The 19,517-nt window shown below is 44.2% G+C and overlaps 1 protein-coding gene across 1 annotated transcript in view; it reads left to right on the top strand.

Annotated features, from left to right (window-relative positions):
• The window catches only part of pvrl2l (PVR cell adhesion molecule related 2 like), a 138,980-nt gene that overhangs the window by 109,228 nt on the left and 10,235 nt on the right, over positions 1-19,517 (top strand). The window contains exons 4-6 of the mRNA XM_070922198.1: positions 730-1,023; positions 3,985-4,102; positions 4,728-4,876. Coding sequence (XP_070778299.1) covers positions 730-1,023; positions 3,985-4,102; positions 4,728-4,876 — 561 coding nt within the window. The remainder of the gene's footprint in view (positions 1-729; positions 1,024-3,984; positions 4,103-4,727; positions 4,877-19,517) is intronic.

Raw genomic sequence — 19,517 nt, 5'->3', positions numbered from 1 at the left:
GCATGCTCACAGCCAGCAGTTTGAAAAGCATTTAGGGGACATTTTCTAAATCACATCCCGCAGTACAAGATGACACGTGTTTAAGAAGAGTGGCTGTAACAAAAAAATGTAAATTGCAACACTTGACATCACGAAATAATGGAAATCACTGACATTTGCAGATTGATTGATAGTGTGTCATAGGTTGAGCTGTTCCTCTAAGAAAGGAAGGACGTTTTCATGGAAGTTTCCAGTTTCATTCAACAAAGCTAATGTGACTGGACAAGGAAAAGCTTTGTTTTGCATGTCACCGTTGTAATGCGAAAGCCTCGTAACTTTAGGTATGTTTGATGTTTCACTTCACGTAGGGGGGGGGGGGCTACCTGCAAAATGCATTATTATTGAGTACGCAAGGGACGAGCTTTGTTCTGGATTATTCTAAGAGCGTTCCAGCTGTCATTAAATCATAAAAAACATATCCTAATAGGATTTAAAAATGGTTATGCTGTATAACACCTTAAATACTTTTTACTCTGTTGAGTGTCCTTGCTTCACACCAGAGCCCCCCCGCCGCAGGATGCCACAGTGTATATGCACAACAAACTGATTGAACCTCCTCCTCCTCCTCCTCTGCTCGCTCCCTGCCCTCCTCCCCTTTCTCCTCCTTCCTTTCCTCTCTTTTTTCCTTGACTTTTTACACACCCTGTTTCTGTCCTCTGCTCACTCGTCTTTCTCATTCTCTGCCCCCAGCCAAGCCGAAGAACTCCGCCAAAGTTGTGACCGTCCAGGCTGGCTCCAAGTCGGTGGTGGTGGCCCAGTGCGAGGCGGCGGACGGCAAACCGGCAGCCACCATCAAGTGGCTGGCGTCGGTTGGAGGCAACCACTCAACCAGCACCACGAACGGACCGGACGGCACGGTGACGGTACGCAGCGAGTATCGCCTGGTTCCCACGTCAGCAGATAACGGCAAGGATCTGACCTGCATGGTCGACCAGAGGACACAGGAGAGGCCATGGACTCACTCTGTCAAGCTCTCTGTGGAGTGTAAGTAAGACACACACACACACACACACACACACACTGTCATACTTATTTCACACAATAATGGTTTTCTTGAACATAAATGATAAATGATGCCCTGGGGGATACTTTTCCTATCATGTGTCATGGGTCCAAATAAGGATACAAACAACTCGGCTGGATCCAAAAGTGCCCTCTGCCAACAAGTGCAGACACAGATCAGTGCTTTGCCAGAGCCTTTAGGCCTTTACTTTGGCAGTCACCTGTAGACACTTCACCGCTAATCTATAGACAGTGCACAGATTGCCAAATAAAAAAACAAGCAGTCCACATTTATATCCAAGCTGTTAGACAGCAATCATGACAAGATGATGATTTAATATGTTGTATGCCGCACTTTCTCCAACCCCCCCCCCCCCTCTCTCTAAAGCACTTCCAAGTCACTTCTCTAATGATCTAAATAAAACAACATCTGGTCTATTTGCTGTAACATCTGAAAACACATTTTCAATTGCCGGGTTTCAACACTGCGGGTGTAACACAGGAGTACAATAGTAAAAGTCTGTGTTTCTATAATGCATTGTCTGCGTAAAGGCCCATATAGTATAGCAGTATGGGGGCAGGTCATTATGTAACCAGCTGCTGGGACTTCCCTCTAGGTGAATTTTGTGAGGGACCAAGCCTTTGCTGATTAGCCGTACAACATCGGGTTAATTGTGACTTCCTTCAGGGTCTTCGTGTTCACCACCCCTCCTTAGTTGTTAATCTCTAAACAGATTGTGACAAATTTATCCAGATTCTTACATCACATACAATATGAGGACAGACCAAACAGATGCCTGTGTTAACGCCCAATCTTAAACCTAAGCCCAAACTTTAAGAACAGCTTGGAAAAAGTAAGTTGCACAAAATGTTGGCGCGTCACCTTTTTGTTCTTTTGTGACTTTTGGCGTGACACACATGTTTACGCACAAATGTGCACACACACACACACACACACACATCGCTTTCATCGAATCCCTTAAATTCCACTCTAATTTACATGGGATTAAAATATTAGACGGGTTCAGCGTGGCTTTGCAGAGATTTCGGGATGCTGACAGCGTTGTCTCAACTGTGTGACCTCGCTGCCGTTTACTGCAAAGATGGAACAGATTGTCTTTGTTCAGCCTCTTTTTATAATCTGCACAAAACCAAACTGCCTGTCAAGCTGTTGCTCCCCCCCCCACCTCCCTTTAGGAGAAATAAGGAGGAAAAGAATAAATGAATCTCAGACAAATGATCCTGTCCAGTTTGCTCTACAAATAATGTTCTTGTTTAGAGGGCTTTTGAAATGTATTTGTGACAAATCAGTGTGACTCTATTTTTTGAAAGAAGTGAGACATCTCAGGTGAAATAGAGTTGAGACTTGAATTTGATCACTGAGACACATTTCTGATGATGTGCAGGTTCTTTTATAAGCCAATAGAGTTTTCTTTTGACTTTTACTGTCATGTCAAGAGCTGATTATTTCAGACAAATAAAGATCAGTGCAGCGAGAGAGAGAGAGAGAGAGAAGAGCATTTTAAGATCTTAAATTAGGATCAGGCTGAGATGACAGGAAAGTTTGAGAAAATGGTAAAAAATCTCAGATTGATGTTAAATTGAGCTCACTCATGTTTAGGAGAAAGATTTTTTTTTCTTTTCCTCTGGATGAGCATCTATGTGTGTGCAGTATATATATGTGTGTGTGTGTGTGCGGGAGTTTATGCACATGTATTTACAGCATGTATACACACATGACCATACGTATACTATAAATGTGAACACAAACAAGGCCGAGGAATCTCACCTGCCAAGCTGTCAGTGTGTATGCTGTTGGCTGTAAGACAAACATTGTACATTTGTGCTTGCGTACTTGTGAGGACACCTCCTAGTCTCCAACCCTGACTCAAGCCTAACTCTAACTTTAACCCTAAAAATAACCCCTCAATCGAGGTGTGGTCCTCACAAAGATAGAAACACCAGAGCACACACACTCACACACTGTGACTCCTCGCTGTGTGTGTGTTAGTTTAGTGATGGTGTGATGGGGATCATGTCTCCTGTCTGCTGTGTAACTCAGATCAGCTTTTATAGGTCAACACTCTCTAGGAGGAACACATACATCACACCACACACACACACACACACACCACACACACCACACACACCACACACACCACACACACACTTGCCCTCCTGTCCTGCTGCTTCTGTCCTCACCCTCCTCTCTCCCCCTCTTTCTTTTTCAGTCTCTCTCCCTCTCTCTCTGTGTCTTTAGATTTTTAAAATGAAAAATGTGACGGGAAAACAGAGCTAAGCTTTTCTGTTCTGCCTGTTTTAACTTCCTACACACACCGTCGCTTTGGTGTGCCTCCACTTTAACATAAGACTCTTACGAGAGTGACGCTAACTGATTTTCTCATCCTCCTGTTATAGGAGTGCCTTGCTATCGGGGGGGGCTTACACACATCACTGTACACACAGGACATACCATCCCTTTTCTCAGCTTGTATTGAGGTTTTGTTGGTGATGCAGCGTTTTGAGACAGATTAATAAAAAGCGTCTCAACATGGCAGAGATTCATGAGGGCATCCTGATTACTGTCCATCCTCCAACCCCTAGTTAGCTTGCTTGCTAGTGGGCACTATAGACCTGTAAAGTGGGAAGATATATTTCAGGTTTCCAGAGTTCAGGACTGTCAAGGGCACCTGACAGAATTTGATTTTTAAAACTTAAAATGTCTTAAAAAAGTCTTATTTTCAATGATGAAAGGTCTTAAATTAAGGATTTAGTCACTATAACTTGTATAGGCCACCATTCTTTTATAATTTACAAAAGTGGATGTTGTCAGCCGATGTCGAACATCTTTACGATGATGTTTGAGTTTCATTGATGTGATAGATTGATTGATTGATTGATGTGAGAACTGTGTCCTTTATCAACTCTCTTTATCTCTTTCAGACCGCCCCTCTGTTTCCATAGAAGGCTACGACAACAACTGGTACGTTGGCCGTTCAGACGCCGTCCTCCTCTGCCTGGCCAACGCCAACCCTGAGCCCACCACCGTCACCTGGACCGCGTAAGAAACACACTCCATTCATCTGTGCAGTTGATCCTTCTCCCTCCACCTCCTCCACCAGAGAGGGTTTCCAATTGTTGCTATAATCACAGACAGAAGCGTGCATAACAATCCTTCATTTTTAATGATCATTTCTTAGTACTTTTTCCATAAACACAACGTCCCCTCCTGAAGGACAGATGGCGTGTTGTGCTGTGTGTGTGTGTGTGTGTGTGTGTGTGTGTGTGTGAGTGTGTGTGTGTGGTTTTCTCGATGAATATTGAGCAGGGAGACTGAACGGCTGTTCACATGTCTGTGATTTTTCTCACATTAATGCTGTCTTTGAATATCACAGTCACAAACTATCTCTTCTTTCTTGTTTTTCGTCCCTTCATCTTTTCCCATCTTTCTGTCTCTTCTTCATTTCCCTGTCCCTCTCTATCGTTTTGATTTTCTTTTGCTTCATCATCTTTTATCCAATATCTCCAAACGCATGGTCTCTTTAATGCTCTTTTTTCTTCTGTTATCCCTCATGTCTTACATCTTTTCCTTTCTCGTCCTTCGTCACCTCCTGCTTTCCATGTTCCATTCCTCTTTTCCTTTTTCATCTCTCCCCCCCCCCCCCCCCCCGTTCCCTTCTCTGCAGGGCTTCCGGTGCTTTGCCAGACACGGTGGTGGTGGACGGCAACAAGCTGACGGTGAGGAAGGTTGACGACGCCGTCAACACCACTTTCATCTGTGAGGTCAAGAACAAGCACGGGGCCGGCAGGAACCAGATCACCACCATCGTCAACGGTGAGTCCATCAAACCACGGACAACACACACACACACACACACACACACACACACACACACACACACACACTTGCCGTACATGTGTGGAGGTGTGCACAGATGCACACAACACAGATGCATGTCTGTTTACCTGCAAATATGATGAACACATACAGGAGACACAGCACAACATCCCATCAAACACAACAGGACAATTTTTCAAACAGCATGTCATCACTGCCTGCACACACACACACACACACACACACACACACACACACACACACTGTGAGTCACACCAGTTAGCTGATGCTACTCCTCACATTATCCCGTGCACAGATGTATGTGCACATGTACAGTCTGTTGTGTGTTCCTTGACACACGCACAAGCGCAAATAGGCCACATCCTTCCTCAAACGTGCAGATACACTTGCACACATGCATGCACATAAATATAAATCTCTCCGTCACACACACACACACACACACACACATGCTGGGATCAGGGCTGATCTGAGAGCTGCAGGGATGCTGGTCTCTCTCAATCTTCACATTGGATTTTTTTGTCATGTTTTCCTCCTTGCTGGCCGGCTTTCAGCAAGGCTTTTGATTGACCCTTTCCCCACAGCAGGGCCAAATTGCAGGACAAGGGCCAACTCAAAATGTTCATAACTTCAGATCGAAACCACTCTCTTGAAACTGGAGCCTATATGGCCACGCTGTGACCGGGAAACTGTAGCTCTGCTGGACGTAAATTAAATGTGAATTGTGGTTTATGAGTCTGAGAGTGGGCCCTCGTTGTGGCGTTATGGCCCTGCGGTGGACGCGACAGTGTTGGAATTGTTGGAGGGTTTCTAAATTCCTCGCAGGGGTTCAAGTTGGTGTGAGCCAGTTTGCCCAGGTTTGTTTTTCTTTCTCTTCTTTCTTGTTTTTTATTTTTATTTTTTCAATTTTAGCTTTTTCCCTTCCTTGCATCCAATACAACTAACACCTCCTAAGCATGAGTGCTCTATGTGCTCTATCTTTCTTCTTTTATGTTTTCTTTCCTCTTTTACCTTTGAATCTCCCCCTCTGTCTGGTCAGAGTATGACGGTTGTGTCTGCATGCACTCTTGATCTTTCTGCTGGGTCTTTTGACGTTTGACAGTCCGGTGATTCGGCTGCTGTTGCCACGGTGTTCGGTCGGGGTTTTTTCTCTTCCTCTGCCCTCTGAAGCTTTCACGCATTGATTCGACACACACACACACACACACACACATACACCTGCCCGTGCACACAAACCGTCGAACATGTCTGCATGCTGAAATGCCTCACTGCACTTCAGCAGGCAGGCTTCAAACCTGTTAGTGTCTTTCTTTTTTATCATCGTGTGTGTGTTCCCACAGTGTTGCACTCCGCACTGCCTGCTAGACTGGTCAAAATACATCCTTCTTTTCTCTTCAATTCTGCTTTGAGGAATCAGTTTGAATAATCACCATGTTGAGCTTACAACTAAACAAAACAAAAAAAACTTCTGCTCTTTGGCAAAAGACAGAGAGAAAGCTACATTTAGAAAATCCGTGGGAAATCGGAGCTGGAGATTTGAATTGTCTCCTCTGAGAACAAATGCTTTGCAGCCAGGCGGTGTGTTTGGAGGGATGTGTGGGTGGTTCAGAAGTGGCTAATCTGCTACTGTTCTTGCTGGAAGCGTTGCATTGTGACTGACTCAAAGTATCAGGGAGGGTACTCTTTCCCCTTCTAGCACACACACACACACACACACACACACACAATAAGCTTAACACACTGAAAATCCTTTACAGACACATGTAAAATCTCTCTGTCCACACATTACTCACAAAGTACACACACATACTTTGAGCACTTTGAGGACTCTCCCGCACAAACAAATGTTTTGTCTTTCATGCGAGTACCTGCGATTGAGGCCAGACTTTGTGTGATTCATCCTCCTCTGTGTTGAATGTGTCCTTGGTGTCTCACGGTTTGCTTGTGTTCCACCACAGTAACATAACTAGATGGGCATAAAGTAACGTAGTGACTTAATCTGTCAGTTTAACACGTTTACTTGTAGAAGGTGAGCGCCAGGAGTTGGACTGAAGCTGGCGAGGTGTGGGCTGACGGAGCGCTTTGGGGAATGAACAAACAGAGATGGCGGCATGTTTTGTTCAGCGTTTTTAGCCGACACACTCATCCAAAGTGACTCCCCATGTGTACAGAGGGAATTGGTGCGTCGCTCAAGGACACTTTGACACAACTTGACTGATAGAGTGATTATTGTGGGAATCAAAGCTGTGACCTGCATGTGTCTCTTCAACCACCCTTCCACGCTCGTCACTGTAGAAATCCTCACTTTGTGCTCTGCGCTTTAAATGCAAATAGTATTATTTCAGCATTAATATGATTCTACAAAATATCAGCATGACAAATCCCAGCTTTTCCTGAGCAGATACTGCATTGTAAAATGTGCATGTCTTAATTCAAGTCGGCGTCAAGGTGGGGAGAAATCTATCATCATTTAACTTTAGGAATATTTAAATAGTTATTTTATGTAACAATAGCAACAGAGTCAAATGAAGCCAATATCATCTCCACATAAAGTGTGAGCCTTGAACCTCAACAGTCAGAAGCCTTAATCACTACTTCTAGGGACAAATGCTACAAATAACCTTCGACTATGAATACTACATGCTAGGAGGAATTCTGCATACATGCCTGCGTGTTTGTCCCTGTAAAAATAAACATAAACCTTTTTATAAAAAGTCTTAACCACTTCACATATAAAGTATTAAATGACAAACTAGTCCTGTCAAGACCATGTTAATGCCTACAGGCGTCACAAACAAGCATTAAATAAACTCAATCATGACCTATAACGAGATCCTCCCTCAAAATGAACTGGGCCACCAGCTCGCTCCCCGGGCCGGTCATCCGAACCACAACCACATAGACGGGGGTCTTTTTCTTTTGAAGTGGCCCAAATCTGGAGGCAGCCTACCAGGAAAACACCAACAGTCCAGATGGCCAGTCTGCCACTGAATCATAAGTGAATCATCACCCACCTTTCTAAAAATGATCACATACATATACATATACACGGCCAAACGACTCGTTCAGCAACATGTGAGTTTCTAATCAAAGCACACACTGAACCCACTGAACAAATTAATCATATTCCCTCCGACCAGGACATGATGCTGCCCGTCTAAAGAAGATTGTTCCAGAAAATGTATGTTTTTATAATTACCAAACTACCAAACTAAACTAAACAACACATTTTGTGCTTGTGCTTATGGCATGGAATTGTTTTTTTTGTCACTCGTGGCATTTTATTCATCATCCGCTGACAAAATAGCGCTGAAAATGTCGTACCATGTCATGTAGATCTCTCTCTGACCTTAGCTGACCTCCTCCTATAGCTGCTTCGAAAGCCTCCAGTTGTTCAACAATGGGAAAACTCCTTGTACTGAGACCGCACTTAAAGCTGAACACAGCAAGACATTTTAAAATGGTGCCTTCTCTGTAGTCACCTACAGTACCGTGCATGTAGTGAGCCAATTAGTTCAGCACAAGACACAGCTTTGGTTGAGGAGGGAGCCCATTACAGGTTGGCCCTTCTACCAAGCCGGTTGACGATATCAAAGGTCAGTGTGCAGTCAAAATGTATATAATCATGTCACGGTGCACCATAGTGCAGCTAAACAGTGCTATTCTGACAATTTGGGATTCGTTTCTTGTGACTGTAGTTGCTTACAGCTTTTTTATTTTGTTTGGATCACAGTGAACCTGCTTTTGTTCAGTACATCTCCGTTTCCTGAAGGAAAACCATTAAGAGTAAACTGCGTGCCACTAGCTGTAGTGATAGAAGCCAGTTCCAGACTCCCAGCGTGAGATCTAAACTGTCAGGCGCAGAAGGCCCCGGCTCTCAATAATGTAACAGTTAATAACCCCGCACTTTGTGTACACAGGCCCAGCACATCCCGTTAATATCCCTGCTGAGAACTGTTAACGGCTCCTCTCTGTTCTGTTAAATGGTAGATGAAAGCACCGTGCTGTCTGGCTTTTCTGCTGCCGTCAAGCTGCCGTCACGTGTTGCGATTTCCCCCTCAGCCTCCACGGGGCCGCTACTTAGAGGAGGGAGAGTTGCATGAGGGGGGAAAAAAAAAAAAAAGAAATAGGGAAAGAGAGGTGAGGCAGGACGAAGAAGAGGCTGAAGGGATGAAGAGGAGTTGAAGGAAAGGCTTGGATGGCACTAAGAGGCATGTTGGAAAACCTAATAAACACACACACAGTCCTTTTCTCTCTCATGTATCCTGAGCTCTTAGGAGTGAACGCTACTGTAAGACAGCAAGAGATTTAAGTGTTTTGCTGACGAGAGTGAAATGTGTACAGCACCCCCTTAACCACTACACGTACACACACACACACACACACACACACACACACACACAACCCACAACCCCACCCTGAACTCCTATCCGTTCACATGCACATGATGCCAGCTATGCATGGCTTGCTTAGTTGCCGCTGTGCCAGCTGGATCTGCCCAGCGCACCGTGCACAGAGAGAGAGGGAGAGGATGCTGGCAGAAAAAAAACGATTGGAGTGGAGGATGGGAGGGGATGTGAGGGGATGTGAGGTGGGGTGGGCAGCAGAAAAAAAGAGAGTGATTGCAGAGGGGCTGAAAACCGAGATAAAGGCGAGTGTTGGAGGTGGCGAGAGGGGTAAAAAAAAAAGCAGAAAGCGATGGAGAGGCACAAACAGAGGCGACAGCAGGAGGAGAGTGGCAGGAAAGTCCTCTAAAAACTCCCATGACTTATCGTCCTGTTTGAAAGAGGCGAACTGGCAGGAGGCTGTGACCCCCTCTGTCCTCTACCCCTCCGCCCATCACTCCATCCTTCCGCCCATACATCCAGTCCTTTCATGGGGAGTCCAGCTGGCACTGGGCTGGGGGCTGTTGTTGCTGTTCGAACACACACACACACACACACACACACACACACACACACTCACACACACAGTCACATCTGAGGGGACCAGTGGAGAAGCATTTCCTGGATTGCCTGCGGCGAGTGAGATAGCTGTCCACTGGAAAGACGCATACTCACTTTGCAGGCACACACACACACACACACATATACATATACACACAGTGTTTCACACATGCACACACGGACAAATTGGACCATGCAGCTCTGTGCATAAAATAATCAGATGATCTAGCCACGGGGGGAAACGCTGGCACTGACTCTCTCGGCCATAATCCCCGGGCTAACCTCTGTATAGGCTTAATGAAACACACATACAGTATGCAGATACACACAGACCAGCTTTACTGATAGTGGAATAGTTGTAAAAGTAAAATAAATTTGAATATAACTCCCGAACATGTTGATACATCCTTGTTTTCCTTTAGGTCGTGGCACAACCACGATAATGCCCTCTGAGGTGTCCTGTTGTACTAAAGTAATAGTTGACGTAGTGCCGAAAAACGCCTCGAAGCAAAGTTGTGGCGTTTCCTCTTCAGCTCCCTCTTGTCACGTATATAAAATTCTTTCTCACGCACGCATTAAGTACAGATATTAACCCGTCGCTAACTAGCATGTCTCTGCAGCCCTTCGAGGCTTCCTGTATATACTGTCTGACGTGTTGCTACAGTAACAGACAGGAAATGGCCGCCTGTTTAGACTACCAGTCAGATCCCATCTAATCTTCACGTCATGATGGAGCTGATTTAGCTTCCTTTTAGTTTGGGCCCCAGGCCACAAAACTGTAGCATCTGATTGAGTGAAATGCAGGAATAAAAGAGCAACATGCCAACCTGCTGAGCGTCTCGTAGATGTGGGAGGTGTGGACGATCACTTTGGTTCTCCTTTATTCTTGGCTCAGTTTGATGGGGTTATTGCTCTTATTTGGATTAATGCCTTCATGCTGCCAAAAATGCACACAGCAGATGTCCAACCAAAATAATAAATAAAAGATACCAAAAAATGTTAAATCCATCACTGAGATGATAAACTGTGGAGGTATTCCATAATTGAATAATAACAAATATTTTGGTAAGAAAATGCTGTTTGCTTTCTTTTGTCTGGAGAGGGATTTCCTCACAGGATCAATTAGTGGTGTAATATTTGTTTATTCAAATAATTTTGGCAAAATATGGAAGCCTTGCTGTTTCTTTGTGGTTACCTTATTATTTATTTTACTACCTGTGTTTGTAGTAGTTTGTAGTGCTTGTTTATCCAAGCTGTTTGGTTTTCAGTGGAGGCCGGTTCCTGCGAAGCTGCTAAAACAAACAGTTGTTGTCAGAGCTACAACACAGCGTTCTGTGTCTCTGTGTGGTTATTAAGAGATGTGTTGTTCCATATAAGATGTGCCTGAAAGTGCATCCACCAGCATACAGCCCGAGACTTTTTAGCAATAAGCAGTATGGATTTATATCTGGAAGATCGACTAGACTTCAGCCTCTCTTCTTCTTGTTAAGTGGTCAGCAGCTTTGGATTAAGGACAGTCAGTCGATTGCATATTAACTTTCCAAAAAGCTTTTTGATACAGCTCCTTATAAATAAGAAATATTATCAAAATTAAAATCCTATTGCATAGACGACAGAGTTACAGACTGGATACGGGGGGCCGTAATAGGACACAGAAGGTGGTGGTACATGCTGCCACTTCAGACTGGAAACCGCTGATTGAGTTGAGGTGCTGAATGTTAAATATTAATAATAACAAATATCATTTCCATGGTGTGAAAATCCTTTTTTAATTGTATTGTAACTTTCAGTCTACATAATTACTGATCTCCTATCAGTTGTGTTGTACTGACAACTGGAGTGAATCCAAATCTTGGCAGAAACAGTGGGAATGATCCATCCAGATGAGTTTCATTTCCACAGCAAAGTGATTTCCCAATTAAGTTTCTCCCCCTAAAGTGAGAACCAAGAGAGTCGGCGGGGGCTCTATCTGTGTATTAAAAAAAGAATTCTCCAACAATAAGAAACAAAGCTGAGGAAATCTGATAAAAAAATAAAAAAAAACTTCCAGAAATCACAGAAAAAGCTGTGTTGTTGCCCCCTCTGTGTGACTGCTGGGGCTGCGGCCACGCAGGGGTAACGTCTGTCAGAGAGATAAGAGTCAGAGGGAGAGCCTCCAGGCTACGGCTTAGAACACACACAGACCTGGAGGGAATACACAAACACACACATACACACAAACACGTACGGGGTGAGGGGGTGTGTGAAGCCTTCCACGTAGAGAGATTTGAGGTGGGGGATGTTTATATCTCACCTCGGTATCGCTGGGTGCCCGGCAGCGGTAACTTCAGTCTATTTCTCTATCTGTCTCACAGCAGGATGAACGTCCAGTCAACAGATTACCGCCACCGGTGCGGCGCTCAGAAAGACAGAAAAGAAATCTCTCCTGCATGTAACATTTCCACTGCCGCGTATTTGTGGTTCATCATTCGAGCTCGTTCGGTGTCCCAGGAAGAGGCCGACGGCTCTGGTGTTTCTATTAATCGAGCTACGGTGGAAAATAATCATCTCATCTTCAGTGGTGTCATTTTTGGTGGTGGATGACCCACAGGCTGGTACTCTAGTTGCATTATGGGTAAAAAATATCAGGTGAATTTTGTCGTGTCAGTCACCATTTGAGGCAGCTCGTCAGCGCGTTGCACTTGCAGCATCAAGTAATGCCTTGACTATTTTCAGTTTGTTTGTGGATAACAGTGCGAACAGAATTCCTCAGAATGAAACACCCAGTGCTTCCGTCTTCTTTCAGTTTTGAACATTTAATAATCGTGCTAATAATAGCTGAGGAGGCCCAGGTAACACAAGCCTAAACAGACGTTAGTGCAGCGTAACCTCAGGACATGTTGGCTTGCTCTTATTATTGCGTTGTCGTTCACTCTTTGACTTAGGTGTAGACTTGGGTCTCTGCATCTGTGGGTTGTTGAAAAGCACTCTGGGAAATGCAGGAAACTGAAACAGGAAGAGACAAGAGAGAGGGTTATGAGAGAACTAGTAAATTAAAACACTTCAGTGAGCAAATATCTTTTCTTGCCCGTACAGTAGACTGAAACGTAGCATGTAACACAGACTAATTACCCCCCGATGCAAAGCAGAGACTGCTCTGGCTCAGCAGAGTGTGGGGTCAGAGTGTTTTTTTTTTACGAATGGGTGGGAGCGGACTATTCCACATGCTAGCAATTAAAATGTAAGTGATGTTTATTCTTATTATGGGGTAGTATGCTCTTTAAATACAAACCTTTTGTATATTGAATCAAAAGGAGAATAAACACTACTGATGATGATATATTTGGAAGTGTAACTGTATCAGTGCAGACCACAGTCTATAACATTACATGATCTACAGTACATTGTTCAAGTGCCATGTCCTTCAATATTTACTGCAAGACCGCGGCAGGGGTAGAATAGTAGATGTGTGTCTGGGGCAGCAGCGTGGCCTGGTGGGAGAGAGAAGGTCTCATTATTGAAAGGTCAACAGTTCAGTCTCAACGTCAGCCGTCACTGTCTAGTTTCTAAAGTCAGTGCTGAAGGACTAAAATGTCAAATGTGAACCTCAGTCTCATAGATTCACTGCTGACTTTGCATGTCAGGCTCTTTAAGAGAATGTACAGTTTGGTACAAGTTGTGCAACACTGTGTTCAGCAAAGAATATCCAGTGCGCACCAGATACAGTGTCAACACCAGTTTTGTAGTTATGCAGCAAAACTTGTTACAGATGCATGCAGATATACAAGAATATATTCCAGGGAAAGAATTTAAAGGTCTGTTCCAAAGGTTTTCGTCATTTGAGTCAATCTATGATTAACAGAAAGCAAATTGATGTAGCACATTTGAGGAAATGTCCCGTTGTGTGTACACACATGACATACATAATTAGGATTAGGCTTTTAATTAACTTTAAAACACAAAATACTTCCATAAAGCATAATAGCTGTAAATTTGGAAAAGTGGCTCTGTGGTACAGGAACAAATTAGCAGAATTAACAGAGGGGATTAGGTCTTTGATTAACTGAAAATGAACAAAAATAGGGTTCAAGAGGTGAAAGCAGAGGAATAGGGAGGGGGCTGGCTCCGCAGAATAAAGTCTGGTTATTTCTACCAAGTCTCATTGCTAGATTATTTTCCGGGAAGCGAGCCAAAAGTTGGTGTTGCATTCTCAGCCGGCAGCTGTCCCTTTTTTGTCCTTCATGACAGTCGCAGTACCAGAGACAAAGGATTAAACTGAAATGTAACGAGACCTCAAGGACAGACGCAGGAACAACACCTCTTCTCCTGAAGAGTTTACGGGTGGTGTTTTTACATTTACATTTCAGAGGAGGCGGATGGAGGAAAAACTGAGAGAATTAAATTAAATTGATATTGTTGGACGCTGCTGGTGGTTAATGACCCGTTTTGAAGCTCGGAGTGAAATATTGATAAGCGTTACAGTATTTCAATACGAGCACTGAATTGACCAATGGGAGGCCTTTGCCGCTGTAGAATGGTCTGGAAATGAGCTTTAAAATGTCCCTTGTTTTACCACAGTGATGTCATTAAAGGACCCACTGACACTTCACCCACTCTGAATTCCAGTTCAAAAACTTACCAAACTGGTCTGTAGCACATTCGACTTCCCATCAACCAAACCCGGGCCTCGACTTTTACCTTTTGAAATTTATCCATCTTGTCGAAACAGGATGCATTATTGATACGCAGCCAGAAGAGTTGGAATGGGAGCCGGAGGGTTGAGGGGGCTGAGTGTTGCATGGTATATAGTCTAAATATTTTAAAGAGAGGTACTTGTTTCTCTGCGTTCCTTGCCTAAATATTTCACGTTTGGGGCCCGTGCGGGTTGATGCAGTCAAGATTTCAAGACTTTCCCTTTTGCTGCTGCAGTCAGAAAAGAGGGGTGAGCTCATTGATAGAGCTGAGCTGAGCCGAGACACTGCTGGTTTCAATCAGGGAGAGGCAGCGTGTGGGTGACCCATGAATGCACAAACGCGCACGCGCTTACGCATAGACTCATCATTCACTGAGTCCACCTCCTCTGGGCTTCTTTCCAGTTCTTCGTTTCTCTCTTTTCAGGAGTTGTGGTTTTTCTGAATCCACCATCCAAGTCCTAACTCCTTCAGCTGTCTGGCTCCAGGCAGAATTACATGTAATAGTTCACTACACGCATGCAGAAAGAGTGTACACAGTACATACATCAAATATAGTCTGTGCACTTTATACATCTGTGGTTTTATTATGTGGTACGAATGCACAAATCGCCATCCTGCATTTTACATGCACAAACGCACACTGCGCTTAGGTCTCATATTCGCTTTTGCGCACAGATTTATTCGTTATATGCACATTCGGCATTGGACCTGTGCACAGGCTCATTCTTCACCGGACTCACAGGGTCAGATGTTAGTTGTGTTACCTGCAGCTGAAGCTCGGCGAGGGAGCGGTCCATGATTACCTCTGTGCTTCTGCTGCTGCTCAGGAGCTTTTTTCTCCTTTTTTTAATGCAGTTCATTCCCACACACACACACACACACACACACACACACACACATGTACAGATACACAGTCACACAAATACACAAGTACTTACATAAGCAGATGCAGTGCACGCACGCAGACACAAACAGTCTTGAACTCTATAGAGACAAACGCATACGTGTGCACACACACAAACACACACAAAACATCCGATTTGTGTCGAGGGCTTAGTCACATTTCTCATTTCTCTCCGTGTTGCAACTGCGAGCTATTCCCTTCTGGCCTGACACATCCAAAAACCTCAATAAACCGCCCATCTTGCTCTATGTTTGTGTGTCGGCGTGTTTATTTGTGTGTGTGGATGTGCGTAGTAATGGGCCAGACAGAGCAGTTTCTAATCCTGCAGACCAGCGCGCTGTCTTTCAATTAGCCAGCAGGGCTTGTTCGAGGCCTGCCGGGGTCAGACTGCTATCACAATCTGCAGCTAATCCACTACGGACTGATCAATGCAGAGAGGGGGAGAGGGGTGGGAGGGATGTAAGGTTACATGTTTGAGGGAGACAGAGAGGAAAGGTTAGATGCATAAAGACCTTTAGGCAGATAAGAGAAGGAGGCAAGATCGACGGGAGAGAGGAAAGAGAGCAGGAAAGAATCTCCTGCTTCCAGACACATCTCCAGTTTGCTCTCTGATTTATTTGCAATAGGTCCGGTGTCCAATCAGAGACTGGTGTCCAATCAGAGACTGGTGTCCAATCAGAAGTCAGTAAGGGGGAATAAGAATGTCAGCTTTATCTTCCTGTATACCAATTTTAGCTCTCTCTAAATGTCTGATAAATGTTAACCGCTCCGAGCAGCAGAAGGGAGGATATGTCACTTGCTGAAATAGTAATTCAGTCTGATTATCGGGATAAATCGGAAGAAGCATTATCAAGAAAATTAACATCCGCTGTATCACACAATGTGTAGGCTAGAGAGAGAGACTGGCAGGACTGTCACTCCTCCATGTCCATAGCAGTTACAGTTTAACTGACAATGTCCTCGTCAGATCTGTGACCAAACACATATTGATAACTCTTTTATCTTCTTCCTTTTTGTTGGTACTTTTGATTACAGCTGTTTTGTGATTGTTGATTGCGATCACTTTACATCTAACCAAGTAGGTAGCCTACTGCTGGGCTAACTGTTGTGTATTTTACTCTTTTACTTTTACTTTTAGTCAATATTCTGTGCCAGCAAAGACCACTGGAGATATATATATATATATATATATATATATATATATACTACTATAAGCCTTCACACAGCAATGCATGAGCACCAAGACTGAATGCTGCACATGCGACAGACATTTTAATGATGGCGTTTCCAAAGTATTGAACATGCAAGAGTTTGTCTGGGTGTGATTGTGCAGAAACATCGACAACTCCCATAACAACACATAAATCTTATATGTCGCTGTCTTGATGTTTGCTTTTCATTTTTGTGCTCCTAATGAACAGGGAGAGGGAGAGGTGGATAAAGGAGCAAAAAGAGCAGTGGCTTTAGCGAGCGCCCTTAATCCCGTCCACACTGGGTTTGCTGTTTTCCTCCCTCACTGGCTCCCCCGTCCTCCCTCTTCTTCTCCCTCTCCCCCTCTCTTTTTTTGCAGTTTTGAAAGGATGGAAGTGATCCATCTGAAATGAGCAAAGGCACGCAAGCACATATTCATTTCTGTCTCTCTCTTTCTCTTTTCTTTCTACTCTCTTGGGCCCCTTTAGCCCCCAACCCCCCTCCTCTCTCCCCCCCCTTGTCTTTCGCTCTCCTCTCTTCCATGGTCCAGATTTGCTTAGAAATGAGTCATCCGACCACAAACCGCCCCATTTAAGAGGGTGGGAGGTAGATGGGGGGAGCTGCGGAGAAGAGTGGGGGAGATGGAGGAGTCGAGGGTGACTTGGAGAGGGAGATGGATTGAGTGAGAGTGGGCGAGAGGGATGGAGAGAGAGAGAGAGGGAGGCTGATGGCTGTTTTTCACTCAGCTGGTTTTGTTGATCAGTATCAACAGCCAAGGTCTGGATCCAATCAGCTCCCTGCATTCAGCCAAGCAGAATAAGACTAAAAATATATTTGACAGTGCACAACACTGGCATGCACACACACACACACACACATATACAGTATCCAAACAGTACTCACTCAGTCATACACACACACACACACACACACACACACACACACACAAACAGCAGCAGCAATGCAAATTCAGTGCATAATGCAGTGCAGACAGGATGAAGGCAAGAGCACTTACCAGGGTTTTGGATTATGACACGTATGTCTGTGCTCATACATGTGCATGTGTGTGTGTGTGTGTGTGTGTGTGTGTGTGTGTGTGTGTGTGTGTGTGCACGTTTCCATGCATATTAGCTAGAATCTGTACTGAATTAATGAAGCCACAGACATGTAGGTGTGAGACATCACACTAATTACTCCAGCAGTGCTGTAGCCTCGCCATCAATAATGTTCATTAAACTACTGAACCCTCTCAAGTTGACGGCTCTGCGTACAAGTGGTGTGTGTGTGTGTGTGTGTGTGTGTGTGTGTGTGTGTGTGTGTGTGTGTGTGTGTGTGTGTGTGTGTGTGTGTGTGTGTGTGTGTGTGTGTGTGTGTGTGTGTGTGTGTGTGTGTGTGTGTGTGTGAAAGCGACTTGTTCACACAAGCCGTGAGTAAGCACCACAGTTGGATGATGGATCGCCGCAGATTTGCATTAAATGCTTCTTCATGTGGACACGGCTGGCTGACGAAGGCTATTTTTTATCATCTCTGCTGGTTCAAAGTTTCAAACGAGCACTGAGGATAAAAAATACAAAACATCCCCTCAGTCACAACTTGGCATCATTCAAATAATTTACAGCACAAATGTGTTTTAGTCAACGGCGTAATTTTATTATTTCCAAATCAGTCTGAGATGATAGAAAAAAGGGTTTTTGACACTTTTAGTCCAGGCCACCAAAACCCCTGTATGTAAGAGTCTCGGTCCAAGAGCCATGTGGTGCAGCTTGTTAAGAGAACATCGTGGGTTCCAACTGCAGGATTTCACCCAAACCTTCAAGGTAGTAGTGTATTTATATACTGATGTTGATACCTGAGACCAAGCTGTTTCTCATCTCTGGAAGGCTGAGCATTAACAAATTGAACCCATGGGAAGCTGCAGCCTGGACCGATACTCAGCTGTTTCGTCATGTGTCCTCAGAGGGAGGGGAAATGATGGCAAGGAACCCAAATGTTACAGGAACTGAAATCACTTCTTTTCCCGTAATTCTCGAACCTGGCAGCATTTCAGGCTCCCAAAACTGTCCAGTAAAAAAAAAAAAAGCTAGTTGAGAGTCGTGTAACTTTATGTTTACAAGCTGTGGTTCTCTTGTAATCAGGCAGTGAGAAAATAAATGAACCTTATAAAAAAACTCTAAGAAAGTAAACTTGGCTTGTACACCAAAAAAAAAAAAAAGAAAAAAGAAAAAGACGGAGGTGTGATCACTTCTTTAGGCAGAGATCTGGAAACCTCTTATCTTTACACTACGGGTTTGTCTCTGTAATCACAGGCCACCCTGCTGGCCCGGTGGGTAGTAAGTGCTCATTTTGCAAGCAGCAATCTGGGTCTGATTACACCAGACTGACAAAAGGCATGCACGGCTGGACTGCTGTCTTCTACCTGTAATAAGATTTAAAGGCTAATTGTAGAACTGTGCCTCGCAGACAGTTGCGGCCAGTATGACAGCGTTACAAGACATCCTGTGATCCGGAGGCTCTCGACCCTCTTAAGGTCAAAGCACTCATCTTACACAAGACGCACATTTGCAAGGCGTACCTAATTATCCACTGCTTGAGGATGTCACACAGTCAGTCCTGTACAATCATGCAGGAGACGGAAGAAAAATCTGCTGGCTTAGAGGACATTTCCATCACACAGTAATATGTGTGTGTGTGTGTCGGATGAAAACTGCATATTGGCGCTTTTCAAGTCTTTTGATTGACAATAAAAACAACAACTACACAGAGTTTCAATTCAGGTAAGAAACTGAAAACATTTTACATGAAAGTGTGACCTTGTATGGTCATAAAAGGACAGTAGAAAAATACAGCGACGCTGGTGGTAAAGGAGCAAATACCTTAAAGTAAATGCAACTCCTTGGTTGTTT

Source organism: Enoplosus armatus, chromosome 16 (genome assembly GCF_043641665.1).
Source record: "Enoplosus armatus isolate fEnoArm2 chromosome 16, fEnoArm2.hap1, whole genome shotgun sequence".
NCBI classification, from domain to species: Eukaryota; Metazoa; Chordata; class Actinopteri; order Centrarchiformes; family Enoplosidae; genus Enoplosus; species Enoplosus armatus.
The sequence above is the reverse complement of the archived record's forward strand: the minus strand, read 5'-3'. Positions and strand labels throughout refer to the sequence as shown.